Consider the following 21070-nt stretch of genomic DNA (forward strand, 5'->3'; position numbering starts at 1 on the left):
TCATCACTAGTATAACTATGAGGATATGAATATGATCTATGTTAGATAGAAATGTGGAAATCCAACCTAAGCATCAAAGACATGTAAGTCAAGATGGCTAGTTCAGTTAGATTCCCTAAGTTTAGTTGAGAAAGATTGCACTTGTATCAAGGCATGAGTGCTAAGATAACCCTCAAGTGTAGTCTTGAGAAAATAGACAAGGATGATACATTGTAATTCCAAAGTGTCAAGTAGGTCAAGCATGAATGATCTCAACACCTTATATTAACAAAGTATACCCACAATCAAAAGACAAGTAAAACATGCCCCATACTCCCAGTCTTCTAGTTCATGACATCCTTTAAATACCATTAGGGAGGGAACACTCAGCAAAGAAATTGTCATAGATAACACACAAAAAAAGATAAAGTTCATCATAGCTCATCAAGTTTAAATTTTAAGTGTGTATGTATATCACATGGCCATTTCTCCAATACTTGAATCTGATAGTGAGAAATATCGTAGCATCCTAGACTGTAGGTAAGATATTCGAGAAGTGTTGAGAAACACTCTATGTCAAGGGGGGAGTGTTGAGAAACACTATTTTTCATGAGTTTCCAAAGGAACCCTAATGCACAAGAAGACCCTAATAAGCTAAGTAGTCCTGCCCCTGAGATGAGGGAAAGAGACAATTCCAAACTAGGAAATGGAGTTGTGAAATGAATGAGTGTTATTGATAGACATAGGTGCAAGGGTCTCAAGTAGCACATGTTTCCAGATTTCACCACTTGACAAAAAATTTCAAGACTTTTTTCAATTTTTTTGTATTTATTTATTTTGGTGATACATCAAAGCATCTATTGCTAGGTTTTCACTAAGATGATCATTTTCTCAAGACCTTTTTTGATTTTTAGGATTTTTTGAAAGATCATAAGATATGTACAAATAGTTGAGCTAAGAGAGCCTTAAGCATAGAATTTCTTTAAATGTAAAATGTTAATACGCTTAGCAACTTGTTCCCCTTCAGGAGTAGAGAGCTAATAGGCACCATATCCAAATGTTGTTGTGACGATGTAAGGACCCAACCAATTAGGCTCAAATTTACCCTTATGTTCCCTATATTGTTGATTCTTAGGGTTCTCTCGAAGCTAGTAGACATTTATTTTTGATATGTCCTCGTGTGATCAAAAGTGGCCTTATAGCCCTCATTGAGGGTTTCTAGCGAGTGTATCCTCGTAGCTCTATGATCTTCATTAGTTATCAACCCATATAGGGAGACTTGCAAGGAGAGAATCTCAACTTCTAAAGGTAAGATAGCCTCAAAGCCATAGACTAGTGAAAAAGGTGTAGCCCCTAGAGGAGTATGTATAGTGGTCTTGTAAGCCCAAAGTGCTAGATTGATTTGCAAGTGCCAATCTCTACCTAATTTGTGGATCATCCCGGGTAGGATTTTTAATAGAATCTCGTTAGAGGCCTCAACTTGGTTGTTCCCTTGAGGATAGTATATCAAGGACCAATGTTGTTTTATCATGAATTTCTTACAAAGTTTCTTAAGGTCCTTATTTTTGAACTATCCTCCATTATTAGTAAAAATGGAGGATGGGATACCATAGCAACAAATAATGTGGTTGAGTATGAATAAGGCAACATTATTGCCTATAGCAACACACAAAGGTACAACTTCAACCCATTTTGTGAAGTATTTGGTTGTTGTAATGATGAATTTGTGTCCATTGGACAAGCTTGGATGGATCTTTCCCAGAAAATCAAAGGACCACTACTGAAAAGGCCAATATGTGATAGAAGGGGTGAGTTCATGCCTAGGACCATGAATCAAGTTACCATGTAGATGACACTTCTTACAATATTTATCATATCTGATAGCGTCACCCTGCATAGTTTAGCAATAGTAGCCTATCCTAAGTAGTTTTTGAGCAAGTGCAAGGCCATTAGAGTGTGCCCTACAAATGTTGTCATGGACTTTTTTCAATGCCTTTTCAAACTCTTCTAGTTCTAGAAACATAAGAAGCATTCCATCTAGACCTTTCCTATACAAATCACTAAAGACAAGGGTATGGTGAGAGGCATTTCATAGAAGTTGAAATTTTTGGGTATGCGTGATATTTTTAGGAATTATTTGATCATCCAAGTAGGAGAAAATGGTGAAGTAGCAAGAGGAGTCATGCACGAAAACTATTCAGATCACATGATTATCGAGGGAATCATATGCAAGATGACGTAATTCTTCCACCATCAACTCAAAGCATGATTCATGTTCTTGCAACTGAATAATAGATGCTAGAGTAGCCATAGCATTTGTAGCCTTATTTTCTACCCTAGGAATTTCTTGGAATGTCACAAATGTGAAGTAGTTTCATAGGGCATCAATCAATTTATTGTAAGTTACAAGCTTGTCATCTAGTTTGATAATCATTATTAACTTAGTTAATAACAAACAGAGAGTCTCCATGGATGTGTAGCTCTGTAATCCTCCATTCTAGAGCCATTTTGATCCCATTAGTTAAGGCCTCATACTATGATATATTTTTTGTGTATGGGAACAAGAGTTTGTAGGACTTTGGGATAGTGTAGCCATGAGGCATGACAAACAAAATACCTTCACCAGCCCCATTATGGGTGTGAGAGCTATCAAAAAAAAGATTTCATGTTCTTTCAGTGACATACATGATGGAAGCATCAAGAAATTCAATTTGCATAGGAGCAGTATCTTGCAATGGAATTGATCAGCTATGGCTTATCCCTTAATAGCTTTGTGTTCAATGTATTGAATGTCAAATTTGGAGAGAATCATCATCCATTTAGGAAGGCATCCAATAAGCATAGCTTTACTTAGTAGATGTTCAAGGGGATCAATCTTTGCAATGAGATGCACTGTGTGAGCCAACATGTAGTGCCTAATTTTTTGGGAGGTAAATCCCACTACAAGGCAATCCTTTTCAATGTTGTTGCAATTCATTTCATAAGCCCCCAAACTGTGACTAATGTAATAAATAGAATGTTCCTTTCCATTCTCATCACTTTGTGCTAGTATGCTCCTAGAGAAGAATCTATAGCTAAGATGTATAAGATCAAAGGTTTTCCTGGTGGCATCAGTATTAGAGATTTAGATAAATATCCTTTGATTTGATCTAATATATTCTGAAATTCTTCATTATAGATACATGTAGAGCCTTTGTGCAAGTTCTTATTGAAGGATTGGGCTCTATCAACCAACTAAGAAATAAACCTCCTAATAGATTGAAGACGTCCTTGAAGACTTCTCAACTAACTAATATTCTTAGGAGGAGGTATTTCCATAATGGCTTGCACCTTTTCTAAATCATCTTCAATGCCTTTTGTAAACATGATATAGTCTAGCAATTTTTCTAATGTGACACCAAAGGCACACTTTTTGGGATTTAACCTACTTTGAAACTATTCCATGTGGTCCATTATCAAACTCAAATCATCAATATGTGTATCTCTTTTTTTAGATTTGGCCAATGTGTCATCAACATAGTCTTCCATATTTTTATGCATCATGTCATGGAAGATAGTAGTCATGGCTCTTTAGTAAGTGGCTCTTGCATTCTTTATTCCAAAGGGCATGGTGTTTCAACATAAAGTACCCCATGCACATGTAAAGGAAATTTTCTCTTGATCCCCAAGGGAAATTTTGATTTGATTATATCCAGAGAAGCTATCCATTTAAGAATACATTTCATAACCCCATATCATGCCCACTATCATGTCTATGTTTGGAAGTATAAAATCATTCTTAGGGCATGCTTTGTTCGAGTCTCTAAAATATATGCACACATGGGTGGACTTGTCATGTTTGGACACATGTACTATGTTGGAGATCCACTTTGCATATTCAATAGCTCAGATGAAGTTTGCACTTAAGATCTTTTCTAGTTGTGCTTTAATCGAGAGAGCAACATGCGGATGCATTTTTCTCAACTTTTTCTTAACGAGTTTAACACCAGGAGAAATAGATAAGTGGTGCATGATTACATCTATGCCAATGCTAGGCATATTTGGATAGGTCCATGTAAAGTTGATATTTTTTTCTTGGAAGAACTTAGTGCAGTTCTCCTTTTCCTAAGCTGATAGAGATTGAGCAACATGAATGATCTTGGGAGACTCTTATGTACCAAGATTAATAGGTTGTGTTGGTTCAATAAGAACCAAAGATCTATCCTAAAAATAGCATGGTGGACTACCAAGTACCTCATCCTCAGGTGCCCTAAAGAGGTTTTCACCCTTAGATTCATCTTTATTTTAACTTTTTTGGGGTTTAAACAGCCACAAAGTGGTTTTCACCATCAAAATGATTTTTTTTGTTTTTCTCTTGATTTTTTGACTAAGGTACTTGATATATGTTTCTGTCATGTTAATCACAGGTTTGCTAGTGGAAGATATCACAAATTCAATGGCATTGAGGTAGTAGGTGATCTCATAGTCATTCTAAAAAGATGGTAGTTACGATTGTTGGTGTTAAGCAGACTAATTTATGAGATCAGGGTTGAGTAATGAGAGGAAAGTAGAGGTTTTGAGGTTATTGGTGTGGAAGGAGTCATCTCTGGTGACATGAGAAGTTGATCCCATATGGAAAGTTCCAAAGGAATCCAAATTAGGACTAGACCTAGAGGGAATGACGTGATCCACTAGAGCAAATTGTAAACCAAACTCATTAGACCTTAGACTAGACTCATCAACTATGTTTGGTTGGCTAACATAGGCATTGATGACATCCAATCCTAACTCACAAGATGCATCTGAGAGAGATTCCCATTCATATTCACCAAAATTTGTACTCAGGTTTTGAGCTATCAAGTGAGCAATGTTTTCTCTTATCCTTCATCTATTAGGATCTTCATGGTCAAATTCATGAAGTTCATGTTGTCTAGAGGTGGAAGCCTTGACATCATTATGGGTGACCATTGATTATTCTCCCCAAAGGAGAGAACTAGGAGGCATGAAATCCTCTTCTTGGAGAATAGTAGTAGCAAAGGGTGGATCATCCTCCTCTAAGTCATTGGTCATTTGAGCTCTTCTATCGAACCTTGGTAATTCATCTTCGAGGCCAAAGCCTAGTCCAGTAGTATCTCTACTTTTACATCCATCAGTATGACTTAAGGGTTCTACTAGAGCTTTCTTATCACCAGTTAGGGATCCTTGGCCATGATATCCAATATTTGTTAAAAATTTAGAGCCTTTGCCATAGTTCTTAGGAGAAATAGAAATAGTGATTGTAGCCTCCTCAACATCTTCTTCCTCCCTATAAATCCAATCTCTTATAGCTTGATCTTATTTTTCTTCTTTTAAGGGAATAGAAGACTAGACAAAAGTTTCAAAAATAGTCATAACAAAAGTCGAGAGCTTCAATTTCTTAGAAGGTTTTCAATAAGATCTAGGAGAAACTGACAAAGAAGCAATAGAGTCCAGAATGTACTCACCCATACCAATGTTCATCATTTTTTAATTTATGTTCACACTCTTTGAGGGATGGTTTAAGCTCATAGGAAGAGTGATTATGGGAAACTAATGTTTCATCAGCAAACAACATGTTGATAGACATTGAATTATCCCCTGGAATAACTTTTTTGGTGCCATTGAAAGGAAACTTTATGCACTGATGGTACGTTGATAACACTGCTGGCATGTCATGGATCCATGGTCTTCCTAGCAACAGATTATATGCTATTGGGATGTCTAAAATTTGAAAGATCGCATCTTTTTCAATAGGACCCACATGGATCGGCAACACAATGAGACCTTTAGAAGGTTGTTCAACCTCATCATAGGCTTTGATGATGATCTTCTACCTAGGGTCGATAACAAATTTAAACATGCCTAGCTATTGAATAACATTGAAGGAGATGATGTTTAACCTAGCACCATTGTCTATCAAGACTTGATAGATGCGAGTATGAAAGGTTTGAACTTTGATGTGTAAAGCTAGGTTATGGGGATGACTAAGTGACTTGTCATCTTCTTCAGAGAATGTGAGATAGTGTGGTGAGGAGATATGGTTCACCATAGATTGGAATATCTCAACGTCAATGTCCATGGGAATATTGGTTGCGTGTAAAGCTTTATCAAGAATTTCCTTGTGAAAAGGAGATAATTCTAGCAACTCAAAGATGGAATTTTGCATAGGGGTTCTTTGAAACTGACTAACAAGATCATAGTTGTATATAGCTGGAGTAGCTACTTGTTTGGATGAGGAAGCATTCTTGGGATTATTTGCAACTTTTAGGACAACCCTAGCTTGTCCCCTAGTGATAGTGTTTAGTGTCTCACCATGTGAAGAGGAGGATTCGTCCACCCTAATAACTACCTTTGGCCTAGTTTTCCTATGATTTTGTTGGGCATTGTGTATTTTTAGTACTACCTTAGGTCTTTCATCCTCTGTGTCATAATTGGGTTCTTGGTCAAATTTAGGACCCATCGTGTAAATATGTTCAATAAGTTCTAGCATGTTTATGATATTGTTCGCGTTACTGTAGGTGTAATTGATCTTTGTATCGTGATTTTTCTTGTTAGCATGGGATGATTCCCCTGTTACATATTCTAGTAATGGTTGTTTGAAGGCTTTATGATCAAATTTTTTTATTAAGCCATATGTTACGACTTTGCCTCCATTAATGAGGTCTTGGATAACATCTTTGAGTTTGCAAAAATTATCATCTTTCCACTAATCAAGTTTGATGGGTGGGTCATAGGGCTGAGAGTTGTTTGGAAGTGTGATAAGCTTATTTGTGAGCAAGGTCTTTAAGACCACTTCATAAGATTCTACCATGGTTGTGTAAACATGCTTTGGCGTAGAAGATCTTTTAGTTTTATCAAATGTTTGAGACTTTGAAGTCTCTTGTTTTTTAGTAACATAAATGGTGTTAGAAAGGTTGAAGGTTGATTCCTTGGTCTTAGGAGCATCCACTACTCCATTATTAATGATGTACTTGATTTTTCCAAGGTTTGTTCTTTTCTTTGTCATTTCCATTTCCATTTTTGTCTTTATTCAACACAATATCACCTTTGCTAATAGCAACATCCTCAATGTGGTATACACTTTCAACCATATCATTAAAGGATGTGAATAGTCATTTCCTAAGATCATAGTAAAGTTTAGGTATAAGTGTATTGACAAAAATTTCAATCTTCTCGGTCTCAGGAATCTACCAAGGCTACCTAGAGTGTAAAGATCTCCATCATTGGAGGTACATAGCAAAGGGTTCACCTTATTTTTGCTATATATTGCACAAGTCCAGCATAGTAATAGGATGTTGAATGTTATAAGAATAGTATTTGATGAAGCATTGTACAAGTTTGCCACATGACTTGAGAGGAGGTGGCAGTTTTGTGAACCATTCCATGGCTTGGTCCCTCAAGCTCCTAGGAAATAACCTCATAAGGTTAGTGTCTTCATGCATAAATTCCATGCTAAGAGCATAGAAGTGTCTTACATGGTCATGAGGATCACCATTTCCATCATATTTATCATATTAGGAACCTTTGATATCCCTAGGAAATGAGACCATGTAAAGACTCCTATCGAAAGGAAGAGTACATATTGATTTGACAAAAGAGGTTTTGGGTTGATTCTTGGAAACTTTTAATCGAGCAAGTTGATTTTTGAGTTCTTGCATTTCCTCTGTCAAGATCTCAGTTTCAGTAGGTTCTAATTTTTGGATGATTCTTTTCACATCAAAATCATGAGGGAGTTTCCATCCCTTAGCTATCATGTATTGAAAATATTGGTCCTTATTTTTCTCCAAGGCTTTTAGCATTAGCCTTTGGACAACCTCATCTTGTTCCCTTTGGACAATCTCATAAGGTCTTCACTAGTGATTTCATCATTGTTCTCATTTTTGTGATGTGACTATAAGTTTCTAAGTAGTGATGGAAATCCTCTGACATTTATTCTAGGACATCTAGGAGATGTATTTTTTCCATCATTGCCACCAAGAAGGATGTTATCAAAGGGATAGCTATGGTAACCATGTCTATTTTCAGCATTATGAGCATGAGCATGAGCATCATCATCATCTTAATGATAAGATTATTCTCTATTAACCATGTGTATGGCCTTTAGGCATGCTTGTTCTTCTAAGTGTTGTTTCATCTCTTTAGGGTGCATGGTGAGTGACACACTGTCTTTGACCCTAGGTGTATCAAAGGGCCTATCAAATAGATTCTCAAAGCTATAGACCAAGTTATGCCAAGTGTTAACCTCTTGTGACTCATTAGAGATAAGTTCCTCTACACTAGGTTATCCACGAGGATGCCTAGTTAGAGTTTCCAATTGTTCAAAGGCAAAAGAAGGACGACTTCCTTTACTAACTTGGAACCTAGTCGTGACCAACATGTAAGGTTGTGAATTTTTCTAATAAGATGAGGTAAAGCATTTCAGATTTGATGTAACGCCCTGCCATGTGACCCAAAATAAGTTAACCTAAAGTTTTACCTAGTTTGTCAAACATTTTTTGTTTAAGTTAAAAATAATAATTTAACAACAATAGTTATAACATAGCGGAAGCAATTAACATTCACATAAACACATACCATGAAATAGATTATAGTTCTTAAGGGTCCCATGACATTGAATTACATTTAAGTTTAATTAATAATAAATCTAATATATAATAAATCCACATCAAATAATAATATATTAGTATGAATCTATTTAAATAATATAAAATTATATATGATGCCACTTGGCAATAAACATAATGCACAATAATCCACTGTACATGTCACAAGGTATGGAAGGCTAAAATAATATACATCATGAAATAAATTACATCATCTTGTAAGATCTCTAAAATCAAATACAATACACTAAGTATAACCATCTATCATAGAAATACAGGAATAGATAGAAATGAACATCTGCACAAACACATCCAATAGCGGCATCCGACGGTTAGATCTCAATGGTATAAGAAAAGGCACTACCACCCAACCCAGTGGAACCTAAATGGCCCACTCCCACTGTGTTAAGGAGATAATCTCAAGTCCCAAACATGATAACAAACTCAAAAGTCAAAAACCAACATCTACGTTCAAGGAATCACCTGAAAGCAATCTAACTCAAAGGGTATCAAGACACAAGTATCAACTAATCCTAGAGGCAACACAAACACATAGGAAATCGAATATGCAAGTGGGCAACTATCATCGCACAAACCAACTCTAGGGTCAGCTAACTAGTCTTTTAATCCTCCGACCCCCTAGTGACTCCATGTGACACTAGTATCCTTTCGTACTAACAAGGCATACTAACAAGTCAACTCTAAGGTTACCCAGCTAGTCTTTTAATCCTCCGGCCCCTTAGTGACTTTCTATGGTACCAATATCTTGTTAATTCGTTTTAAACCCATTTAATGAAATGTTTTCACTTATTAAACAACTTACAATGGGTTACCTTGGCAGCCAATTTTGGGCCTCGGTCTCCACTGCAAGCCACTTCCTGACATGACATATAAATAACCTACCCTAAGCTCAGTAAAATCAAAAGATCACAAAAGATCACATAACATACATCAGTTCTTAAACAAGCAATTGACAAAAATTGAAAAACATTGATCATAATCATAGATTCCACCAATACGATCATTCTAATAGGACTGATCCCAAAATCAAGTATACATAAAACCAATCCATGTCATAGCATGACATTACCAAGAACAAAACATACAAACACCTTAGTCCTATAAAAGTGACTGGAAAGCAATCCAAATATAACTGATCAAAGACTCAAAGGTTATATCAGATAGGTCACACCATTCACCTCAATTTCACACAAGAATAGTGGAAAGCAATAACAATCAATGCATCAAAACATCTCATAGAGCATACCAGACACATTACTGTGATTGAGTATAAAAGATTGAAATCAAAACATCATCATTACATCACAAAATAGAACTCTCAAAACTCTTGTAAGCATCCTGATTGGCCAAAGCTAAGTCAAACTCGAAAACCCCAACACTAGTAAATTACACATTATATAAAGTGCATAACAAAGTGAATTTCATAATTCATTAGGTTTTGAAAACCCTAAAGTTCAATATTTACTAAAGGTTTTCAGATTAAATCATGGACAATTCTATAATGGAAATCAATTTTCTCAAACAAGAGTTTCAACCTACAAAACTTTTGAAAATAGAAACACAACAGACACGAAGAAGATAGGAATTCAAAGGATGAGCAACTACTACATAAACCTACAAGATCCTACTTGGATCTGATGCTAAAACAATGAACGCACAAACACGCAAGAATCTTACTTTTCCTTTGAAAACCCTCTTTTCGAAAATTGGCTCCTCCAAACCTATGTATCTAGAAATGAGCTCTAATTTCCTTAATAAAGAGTTTTTTCCCCAAATCAAGGCTTTGATCATGCAATCATGTGAAAACTCTTTGTCTTTAATTACTATATTTTAATTTTCATGCACACACTTTATGCAATTTAATTAAAATAAACTTTATTAAATTAAAGTTTTCTCTCCCTTATTAAATCATGTGACGTTTTTAATATAATATTTATTAATTTAACTAATAATATTATTCAAAGTTTATTAAAAATAAAAATCTTAAATAAATTATTATTAAATTAAATAAATATAAATACGCCTAAATTAGAACTTTAATCAAATCTTTTAAATTTAATTCTTTCATGCACATTTAAAGAACTTTTTAATTAAAATATTCTTTTATATTTTCTTTTCCTCCACTTATTAATTAGTGTAAGCACTATTTAAAGCATAGTTTATTATTTAAATAAATAAGAATAATTAAAGCTCCTTATTTAAATGCAACTCTAATTTAATAATTATTAATTAAATAACCATAATAAAACAATATTAAATCTTTAATCTTTTAATATTTTAATCCTATTTTTATCCAACTTCTTAAATTAAACTTTTAAAATAAATATTTTAAACTAAAGTACATATTTAATTAATTTCTAATTAATTAAATAACATCATATTCTAATCTTTCTTTAACCAATTTTCTAAATTTAGACTTTTTATTTAAATCATAAATTTAATTAGTTTTTAATTAATCAAATATTCACATATTTTAATATTTTAATATTTTCTTTTTAATCAAATAATATTTATTACTCAACTAATAATTACGCTGCCCATGTAAATTATGTAAGTGAAAAAGCTGACTGTAAAACAGAAGTTTATGTAGATTAATGAGCTGAACATAGCATACTATCAGAATTATTTTCTCTTGATTATCAATGTTCATAAAAAATTGATGCCCAATTAGTACAATCCCATAGATGCCAAATCTGACCAGATCCACATTTTCTGAACCAGCCAGATCTGTCCCATTTATTCCAGACTTCAAACTCCTCTATATATTTTACCAAAATGTTTTATATTCCAGATTTCCAAATTTATTTGATCTCTCACCCAAATTAAAATTTTCGAACCTGGGAACTACAACAAATGCTATTGTTTCCCATTTTGATGAATCTGCAACGTAGACAGTGTGACATGCAAAGTGGCTGTAAGAGTTTTGTTACTGCACCTTTGGAGGTTTGAAAGGGTAATCACTTGGAAATGTGATGTCAAGAAAAAACACTCCTCCATAATATGGTGACCCTGCAAAGACAGAAAATTTTGTTAGAACTTGAAACATATATGTAAGTTTTTTATCTCCCTTTCTAAAACAGTTATTGCTTGTGTCAAAAAGATAATCACAGTACATGTGAATATAAAATGAAATAGAGACATTTTCTGACCTATGATAAATCTTGGAGATTTTTATTTTTTTGTCCTCTCATACGACAAATATTTGAGCGCACCATGCAAATGGCATACATGGCATCCTTAGAATTGTGAATTTCCAGTACTGATGAAAATCCAGACTAATGGAAAATGCACTTTGTAAACACATTATGTCAAACTGGAGGCAATAGCAGTTGCTCCAAGGCTAAGAAACAATTTCAGGCAATGATTGATCTGATAGTGGATTGCCGTGTACATGACATTCATTATTATTATGAGAGGTTAACAAAGATGATATAAACAAACATTCACTTTTAGTAACTGTTGCAAAAGCAACTAACTGACATTCCTATCAAAACAGCAATTCCATAAAATGCAGATTTTGCCTACTCTATCATCTTTCCACAAACATTTTAAGATCGATGAATGTAATAGCCCTGTTGGCTCACTCTAGCAATGCTAAAGGATGTGACTTGGGTTTCTTTGTTTTGAATTTTTTTTTGTTTTTTCAAGATGTATGATTTTTATATTTTTTCAATAATATAACAAGTGCTGAAAGTAAATTGAAATGGCGAGTAACATACTTCTTAACCAAAAAGATTTCCAACTAAATTTTGCAATGATGAATTTATAATTTATTGCCTCTCAATTAGGTAATTACAAACAGATTTAAATTGCACCTGTATGTGATTGCAGATGTTTGTAATATTTGCAGCTGATGTACAATTCTCATGCCAAGCAATGTATGCAAGGTCTGCTGAAGTAATCGCTACCTGTTAATATATATTCGTAGCCTCCAAATATGTAGCCGCAGCAGCAATGTGGCGCCAATATTGGCGTTTAATAACAGTAGCAAGAATTTGCCTTCAATGTCGTTAAATCACAGGAGCCAATAGATAATTTTAGGCAATCAAAAACGCAGCGCCAATACCAATATGAACACTGCCCAACTGAAGATGAATATCAAAGTAAACCTCACGCCAATCCACAGATATAATAGGCGCCAGCTGCGAATGAAATGCTAAAACAGCCACGCAAAAATGCAAGACAAATGCAGCCTCAAAAACAGAGACAGTTGACACCCAAATTTGATGACAATAAACACCAAACTTCAGCACATAAACGCCTTTCCCAGATACGGTTATGACAGTAAGAAATACTGAGATAATTCACCTCTAAAACCCTCAATATGAATGCCCAATATCAAATGGAAAAGCTCTAAAACAATTCACTATACAATAGCAGTGAATTGGAATGTTCAATTCAGCTTTAGAACACAAATTCAATTGCTTTAAAACAACAGCAATTGATGCACAATTCAAGAGGAATCAGTCCTCAAGAAAATTCACAACTTCAAAACCCTAACAAGAAAATATCAAAAAGCAATAGACAAGAATGAATGAATTCCTCACAAGGCATTGCTTTTATAATAAATTATGATTACTTCTTCAAGACACCTTTCACTAAAAGCCTCTTTGTTTCATAGTTAGGCACATAATATAACTTATTAATTTCCTTTGGCTCCAAAAATAACCATTTTCAACCATATTATGATAATTTAACACACAAGGTCATTGTTTCTAGTGCCCAAGGTTTAAAACCTTTCAACCCAGCTAAGGTGGCCAATATACAATACCAGCAAAAATAACAATCTCAACTTATTTAGTTGAAAAATGATTATAATTCATTTGTCTTGCAAGAATGAGGGTCCGTTTGGTTCGTGGAATTGTAGAAATTGAGATTTGTACAATTCTAGATTTAGCCAAATCAAGGTTTTGCAAATCTTTATTCCTATTTTTGGGATTTTACTTGAACCGCTTGTTTCACTCGCAAAATGAGTGGGAGGACACATTTTTATGCGTAAGCTTGGAGTTGCAAGTAGACGCCAAAAAGTAGTCCAATCTCTTGTTTTTACACTCCTCAAAAAGCATAAACAGGTTTTGATTTTCACTTCCTACTTGCTAGTAGGAAGTCTGAAAACCTAGTTTTGAAACAAAATTAGAAGTCTGGTATTCTAATTCCATTTTGCCAATTTTGAAACAAACACAAAAAAATTCAAATCCGGATTCTGAAAAAGCCAATTCCTGTCATCTTCCAGGAACCAAATGGACCCTAACGGAAGAAGCATAAGAATCAAAATTTAACAACACGTGATAATCCCAATGAAGAAAGGCGATGAATGAACCTAACAAGGTGACTTACTAAAAGGAGAGACTCCCTCCAAGATTCTTTGAGCCCAAACCAGAAGCCAGAAAAAAAAACTAAGAGCATCACTCAACTCTTCTAACTCATCTAAAGCTCATCAGAACCAACTTTTGACTTACTTTAAATAGTAAGTCCCTCAAAACGGAGCCAAGACTCACCATAGGCCACTACAGAGCTTAATAACTCCACAATAAGGTCCTCTAAACACTAGTATCAGCCTACAAGGACCCAATAATAGACCGAATCCGTCAAATTTGCCACAACTCAAAAATGGGGACATTACAATGAAGGATTATTGACTAGCCAAAAATGACATCCTTGTATGGAATAAACAATAAATGTGAAGTTGCACTAGTAAAATACCACATATTTTCTCTCAAAATGACAAGGGGTATTATGCAAGCATCTGAGAATCAAATTTGTGCTCCAGTTTGTTCTATTGTACAAAAGACCTTAGCTGCATGAGAGAGAATGATGAGTCAAGCTGTTTTTTTCTCTTCATTTGAGAGATTATTTAATGTTCATTCTCATAGGAAGATTGGCATATTTCAGTCAACTCAAAGTTCAAACATTACGGTCAATACCTTCTTTAGATATAGGATCTCTAATGCAATCAGTTAAAGTTTTTCTTTGAAATCTTAATATGGAATCAATGGAGAATTTATCTCATCTTCATAAGCTAACCTAATTCCTGATTCAATAGTTTCCATGTCCACCAATGAAGAGGTATGTATTAAGAATTTAGTGGTTGAGAGCAAAAGATAGAATGTTGATCATAAGCAATGAAGAATGTCAAGTTTGTGATAAGAAGCCAAAATATGAGGTGGTTACATGGTTCCAAGACTCCGCGAATCCTGGGCCAAGTGACCCTTGGCAAGTTTGGGGGACCCGGATTCAAACTTATCCATGTCTAAGAAAGACTCGTCGAGTTTTGGAGACTCGCCAAGTCTGAGCTAGTCTAGATGCTCTAGCTCGGCCAAAGTGATCATTTTTTTCTGTTTTAGTCTCACAATTTTAATGTATTTTTTGGTTCATGATTCCAGAACATACATGAAATGTAACTTTAACTCCCCACCTTTCTCTCAAGTTAGTCTCATCCTCAATAAAATATATACAAGAAATACAACAATTACATATAACAAAGGAATAATAGCTTCTCTTTTCTTATACTTTATGTGATATTTCATGTATATATTATCAAGATGTTTGAGAGTGGCTTTAGATCTCTAAACATTACAATGCAAAATCTAGGTATTAGAAGACCATATAACTTTTCAGACTTAAAAATTTCAGTAATCAGCAGGCACATATCAGCACTCTCTTGCCCTCTCTATCTAAATCACTTTATCCACCTAGAACTCTGGACCTATCTCTATCCCTATCACTCTTCCTCTATCTCCTCTCTCTACCTCTATTTATCTTGCTCTCTCCTTCCTCCCCCAAGATCTAGACCTGTCTCTCTATCCTCAAACTCCCACAAGGAGTGCTACCCTTAACCTCATTTGGGTGTTCCCCCAAACCCCCATCAAACTGTAAGTCTAAGTAAATAAAAGGTCAACCGTGATCATAAAAATCTAGATAATACATAACCCTTGTTGCAAACATTTGAATAATCGTAGTTAAAAAAAATATTAGGCTGCTATATCATCCAGGACCTACATTAGATGCCTTTGTAGGAGGGAGTCCTTCTCCTTTGAGCCCTTGATCCATAGACTTGTAATTTAATTTTGATATTTGTTTAGAACATTTGATGTCATGGATTTCATATTCCATGAGTAATGTATAAATTTGAGAATATGTATATATCTAATTGTAGTTCTGAAAAGAAGAATTCCTCCCCATGAATCCTTCAAGAATGAAAATCTCCGCCTCCCCCTTACATGAATCTGCTTGCTAAAATGGGATCCAATATGATCCATGAGGGACGAAGTTGAAAAACAAGATTTTGGGTCGCTGGAGAGAGTTTAATTAAGTGGTGAACAAGAGAGGATAAGTAATTCTCGCTGGAATTTCTTTGATTGGAGTTATTCCGCTCAAGATTTTCTCTAAGTAGAAAAATGGCAATTTTAGTTAATTTCTTCCACCTTTCCAAATTCAGCCTTGGAGGCATAATTCAATTAAAGGATATTATTTGTTCAAATAAGGCAGGTCAGCTCACCTTGAGCTATGTGCCCCTTCCTCGGCCCCATCACCTATATAAGAAGGATTATTCTAGGTCACTTTGGCAATCAAGCAAACTCAGTTTTTTTTCTACCCTGTTGACAGTGAACTCCTCCAGACTTAGCAGCGAATGCTCATATTTTGGCAGTGATTTTCATTCTTGAGAGGAAAAACTCATTTTTTTCAAGTGCAGCAATCCTGGACAGAAGGAGCAGATTCTGATTCAAAATCAGAGATAAAAGGAGCGCGAGAAATTTATAATCAGGACATGTCATGCATAGAAAGACTTTGTTATTTCCCAGATTTTAAGTGAGTTCATACCAAGCTGCAAGATTAGGATTGCTTTGACATGCCGTATATACCTCTCTCATCTGGGGTGGATTGTTGTGCCTCCCTCACTGTGTGGGGGGAGCAGGCGAATATCCCCGCTATGCGGGTAAAGCTGTCGGTTGGTTATACCCACAGCCCATAGTCTGCCTAGCCCCATTGTTTTTATAGGCAAAAACCGTTACGCACAACTTCCTCCCTGGTCCCTAGCATGTCCAACTGCTGTCCCCCTCAGATTGAATTGTGGGAAACTCTAGTGGCACCTAGCCTGATGTGTTTTTCTGTAGACTCTGCTCCCGTTTTATCAATGACATCAGAACTGAAGGTCTACAAAAAATAGATGAATTGAATTTGCCTTCATGTTTGAGATAATCTATAATTTAATCCATTCTTGTTAACAGGTCGTTGTAGTTTCTTTTCATGTAAATCTAATTTCTTTTCATGAAAATTTAAGATTTCTTACAAGTTGTTGTCTATCCTCCCATGAGCTTAAGGCAATTTCTTTTCTTGTTTTGCAAGGTGAAGAAGTTAGAAGACAAGGTGAAGCTCGCGAACTCAGGAATGCAAATGGATATCTCAAGCTCAAGGACATCAAGCAAGCGGATACTCTAGGAAAGTAGTCCCAAGCTCGAGGATTCCAAACGAGAAGAAGTTTCAAGTCGAGAATCCAGTTCTCGAAGGAATATCCTATTACGAGGTAATTGGTAAATACTTGCTTATTAATAACACAGACTGAAAGGTCAATTTATACAAAAGGAAGAGACGATGTTTCCTTAGGAAACGATCGTAAAGAATAGAAACATTCTATTCTAGAGAAAGCAAAAAACGAAAGCAAACTAAAGCTAAAGATATTTACAAGATAACCATTAACTAATAATAGACGTCTTATCTATTATTGTAATACCCTCCCTTAATGGTTAATCTATCGAACACACCAAGCTGTCCTCTGAATTTGACAAACTTATCAGGACCAAGAGGCTTGGTGAGAATGTCTGCAGTCTGATCTGAGGTAGGAACATACTGCAGATCTATAGTCATGTCTTCAACCAGTTGTCGTATGTAATGACAATGAACATCCACATGCTTGGTTCGTTCATGGAAGACTGGATTCCGTGCTAACTTGATAACGCCTTCATTATCAACAAACAGAGTAGTCGGTCCTGCTGGTGACATTTGCATATCCCCAAGCATCCGACGAAGCCAGACAGCTTCACATCTTGCCTTAACAGTCCCTCTATATTCAGCCTCTGTAGAAGAGAGAGAAACTGCCTGCTGCTTCTTGCTGGTCCATGTGACTGCACCGGATCCCAAACTGAACACATATCCAGATGTTGACTTTTTATCATCAACAGAGCCTGCCCAATCTGAATCTGTGAACCCACTGAGTTTAGGATTAGAACTCCGAGAATACAGAAGTCCATAATCAGAAGTGCCCTTCACATAACGAAGCACACGCTTTGCTGCCATCCAATGATCAGCCTTAGGAGCTGTCATAAAGCGTGAAATATAGCTGACTGCGAAGCTGATATCAGGCCTAGTAGCAGATAGGTAGATGAGGCTGCCTACTAGTTGCCTATACGTAGTATCATCAACGGAAGGAGAATCAGACTTGGCTGATAACTTGAGACCTTTCTCCATAGGTGTAGATGCAGGTTTGCAATCCTGCATTCGGAATTTGTCTAACAAGGCTCTAGCATATTTGGACTGAGAGATGAATATACCAGAAGACTGTTGCCAAACTTCAACACCTAAGCAATAATGCATGAGCCCAAGGTCAGTCATATCAAAAGACTGGCATAAGTGTTGTTTGATTCCCTGAATCAAAGATGTCGAACTGCCAGTGATGATCAGATCATCCACATAGATAACCAGAAGGATGATGTCACTGTCAGTAGTCTTGATGTACAGATTTGAGTCTGAAGAACTCCTCTTGAAGCCTTGATCACTGAGGTACGTATCAATCTTGATGTACCATGCCCGAGGGGCCTGCTTCAAACCATAGAGAGCTTTTACCAATCTGAGAACCTGATGGTCTTTACCAGCAACCTTGAAACCAGGAGGCTGCGTCATGTAGACCTCTTCATGGAGATCACCATTCAGGAAAGCACTCTTTACGTCCATTTGATGGACCTTCTAGCCAAACTGTGCTGCCATGGCTAAGACTAATCTAATGGTGCTCATCTTTGCAGTAGGAGCAAAGGTCTCCTCATAATCAATGCCCTGACGCTGAGAAAAGCCCTTTGCCACTAAACGAGCTTTGTACTTATCCAAAGTACCATCTGATTTGTATTTGATTTTGTAGACCCATTTGCAACTAATGGGTTTCTTCCCTGGGGGAAGATCAGAAAGGACCCAAGTGTTGTTCTTCAGCAGGCTCTGGTGTTCAGATTGCATGGCCTGTTTCCACTCTAGAATTCCTTTAGCCTTGGAATATGTTTGAGGTTCAAACACACTGTGAATGTTGGCCATAAGAGCAAAGTTAACAGAATCTATAGTTTTGCTCTTTTTCCGAGTAGTTCTCCCATCAATGAGCTCATCATCATGAAGATCAGCAAGTGTCTTAGCCCACCACTTAGGTCGGAGAGGAGAATGACCAACAGTAGTACTAGGAGATGCTTGATCAGCAGGATCCTGATCAGAAGAATCTGGATCAAACTCAGGTGAAGCATCTTCAAAACGAGGTGATCCTGCAAGAGAAGCCGGAGGTGGCTGTACAGGTATCACTGGCAGGACTGGAGCTGTAGGAGCTACTGGAGCCCTCCCATCAGGTGGACCTAATGGAAGCGAAACTCCCAAATCATGAACCTGCATAGGCTGGTCTGCTGGATCAGGAACAGGAGAAACAGGCATGAATGGTCCTCGCTGCTCATCAAAGACTACATCGCGGCTGTATATGAGACGAGATGTCTCAACATCAATAAGGCGGTAGGCTTTGTAAAGACTGCTATATCCAGCAAGCATCAGTTTCTGACTCTTGGCATCCAACTTGGTGCGTGAAGCATCAGGGATCCAAACAAAAGCAAGAGAGCCAAAAACCTTCAGGTGACTGATTCTGGGCTTGCGACCTGACCAGGCCTCTTCCAGAGTTTTACCTTTGACCGCCACTGTGGGTGACCGGTTCAACAGATAAACTGCAGTGTTAACTGCTTCTGCCCAAAAACACTTCGGAACATGTCTGTGTTCGAGCATGGAACGAGCCATCTCAGTGATTGTCTTGTTTCGACGTTCAACTACACTGTTCTGTTGTGGCGTGTGGGGTGTGGTGAACTGGCGTTGGATGCCATGTGTATCCAAGAAGCTGGAGAAAACATTAGAACAAAATTCCCCCCCATTGTCTGATCTAAGAGTAATAATAGATTTCCCAGACTCTTTTTCAACTAAGGGTTTAAACTTCTGAAATACAATAAATGCATCGAATTTCTTTTTAAGGAAATAAACCCACATTTTTCTACTGAAATCATCTACAAACAACAGAAAATACTTGTACCCAAGAACAGAAGGAGTGGCCATAGGGCCGCAGATATCAGCATGAACAAGCTGAAGTACTTGAGAAGCTCGCCAAGAATCGCCACTGGGGAAAGGTGTGCGATGTTGCTTCCCATCCTGACATGCGTCACAAACTCCAAGGTGTTGGGTTTGAATCTCTGGCAAACCAAGAACAAGCTCATCCCGAGCAAGTTGTGAGAGATAATGCACATTTAAGTGCCCATATCGCTGATGCCAAAGTGTGTTGATGGAAGATCGCCGAGCAGCCATAGCTAAGTCCTGAGAATCACCAGAATCAGTAAGTCTGAAAAGACCATGATCCTCAAGACCAACTGCAACAGTAGACTTAGTCGCCCGATCAGTGATGGTGCACTGATGTGAACTGAAGGTGACTGCCAAGTGTGGAGAATGTCGCAGCAACTGACTGACCAAGAGTAGATCTAGTTCCATCCCTGGAACGTAGTACACATCAAGGAATATGAGCTTCCTCCCAATAGACTGAATTTGAATGTTGCCTTTACCAACAACCGTGTACTCTTCTCCACCACCAAAGATAACAGAATCTGAATAAGGCTGGTAGTCAGTAAACCAGTCTCTGCGGTGAGTGAAATGTCGAGAGGCACCTGAATCAATGTACCAGGCAGATGACTGTACATGATCTGCGGGTCTTTTAGCCATGAAGGCGTAAAAGGCAGATTCCACCTGCTCAGTGTGCTCTGCACTGTTCGCTTTGGGTTGCGAACCTGATTGCTTAGACTGGGCAGCTAAGCGTTTCCGACATGCAACCTTCATGTGACCATACTTGTGGCAATAGTTGCATTGAATGTTCTTCTTTTTGGTACCATCGGATGCTGGAGCAGAAGACTTCTGCTGAGATGGTTGCTGAAACTTGCCTTTATCCTTTTGAAAGGATTTCGCAGCAAAGGCTTTCTCAGTGGAGGTGGAACTGGAGCTGCTACCGAACTGTTGTTTCCACCGATCTTGTTGAAGTAGCAGGGTGCAAAGATCAGTAAACTTTAGATCAACACCAGTAGATGTGATGTTGAGAGTCTCGATAAAATGCTCATAGGAATTTGGTAAACTCCGAAGAGTGATTACCACAATATCCTCTTCCTCCATCTTGCGACCGATGGCAAGTAACTGATCACGGATTTCCT

At 36.9% G+C, this 21070-nt stretch overlaps 1 protein-coding gene across 1 annotated transcript in view; it reads right to left on the minus strand.

Annotated features, from left to right (window-relative positions):
- Window positions 1-21070, minus strand: part of FUS9 (Ubiquitin-conjugating enzyme family protein) — a 56443-nt gene that overhangs the window by 30803 nt on the left and 4570 nt on the right. Inside the window, exon 2 of the mRNA XM_089797959.1 lies at window positions 11536-11609. Within this exon, the coding sequence (XP_089654085.1) occupies window positions 11536-11609 (74 nt within the window). The remainder of the gene's footprint in view (window positions 1-11535; window positions 11610-21070) is intronic.

This window comes from Cupressus sempervirens, chromosome 8 (genome assembly GCF_028749045.1).
Source record: "Cupressus sempervirens isolate cs-2001-9-10 chromosome 8, ASM2874904v1, whole genome shotgun sequence".
Lineage (NCBI taxonomy): Eukaryota > Viridiplantae > Streptophyta > Pinopsida > Cupressales > Cupressaceae > Cupressus > Cupressus sempervirens.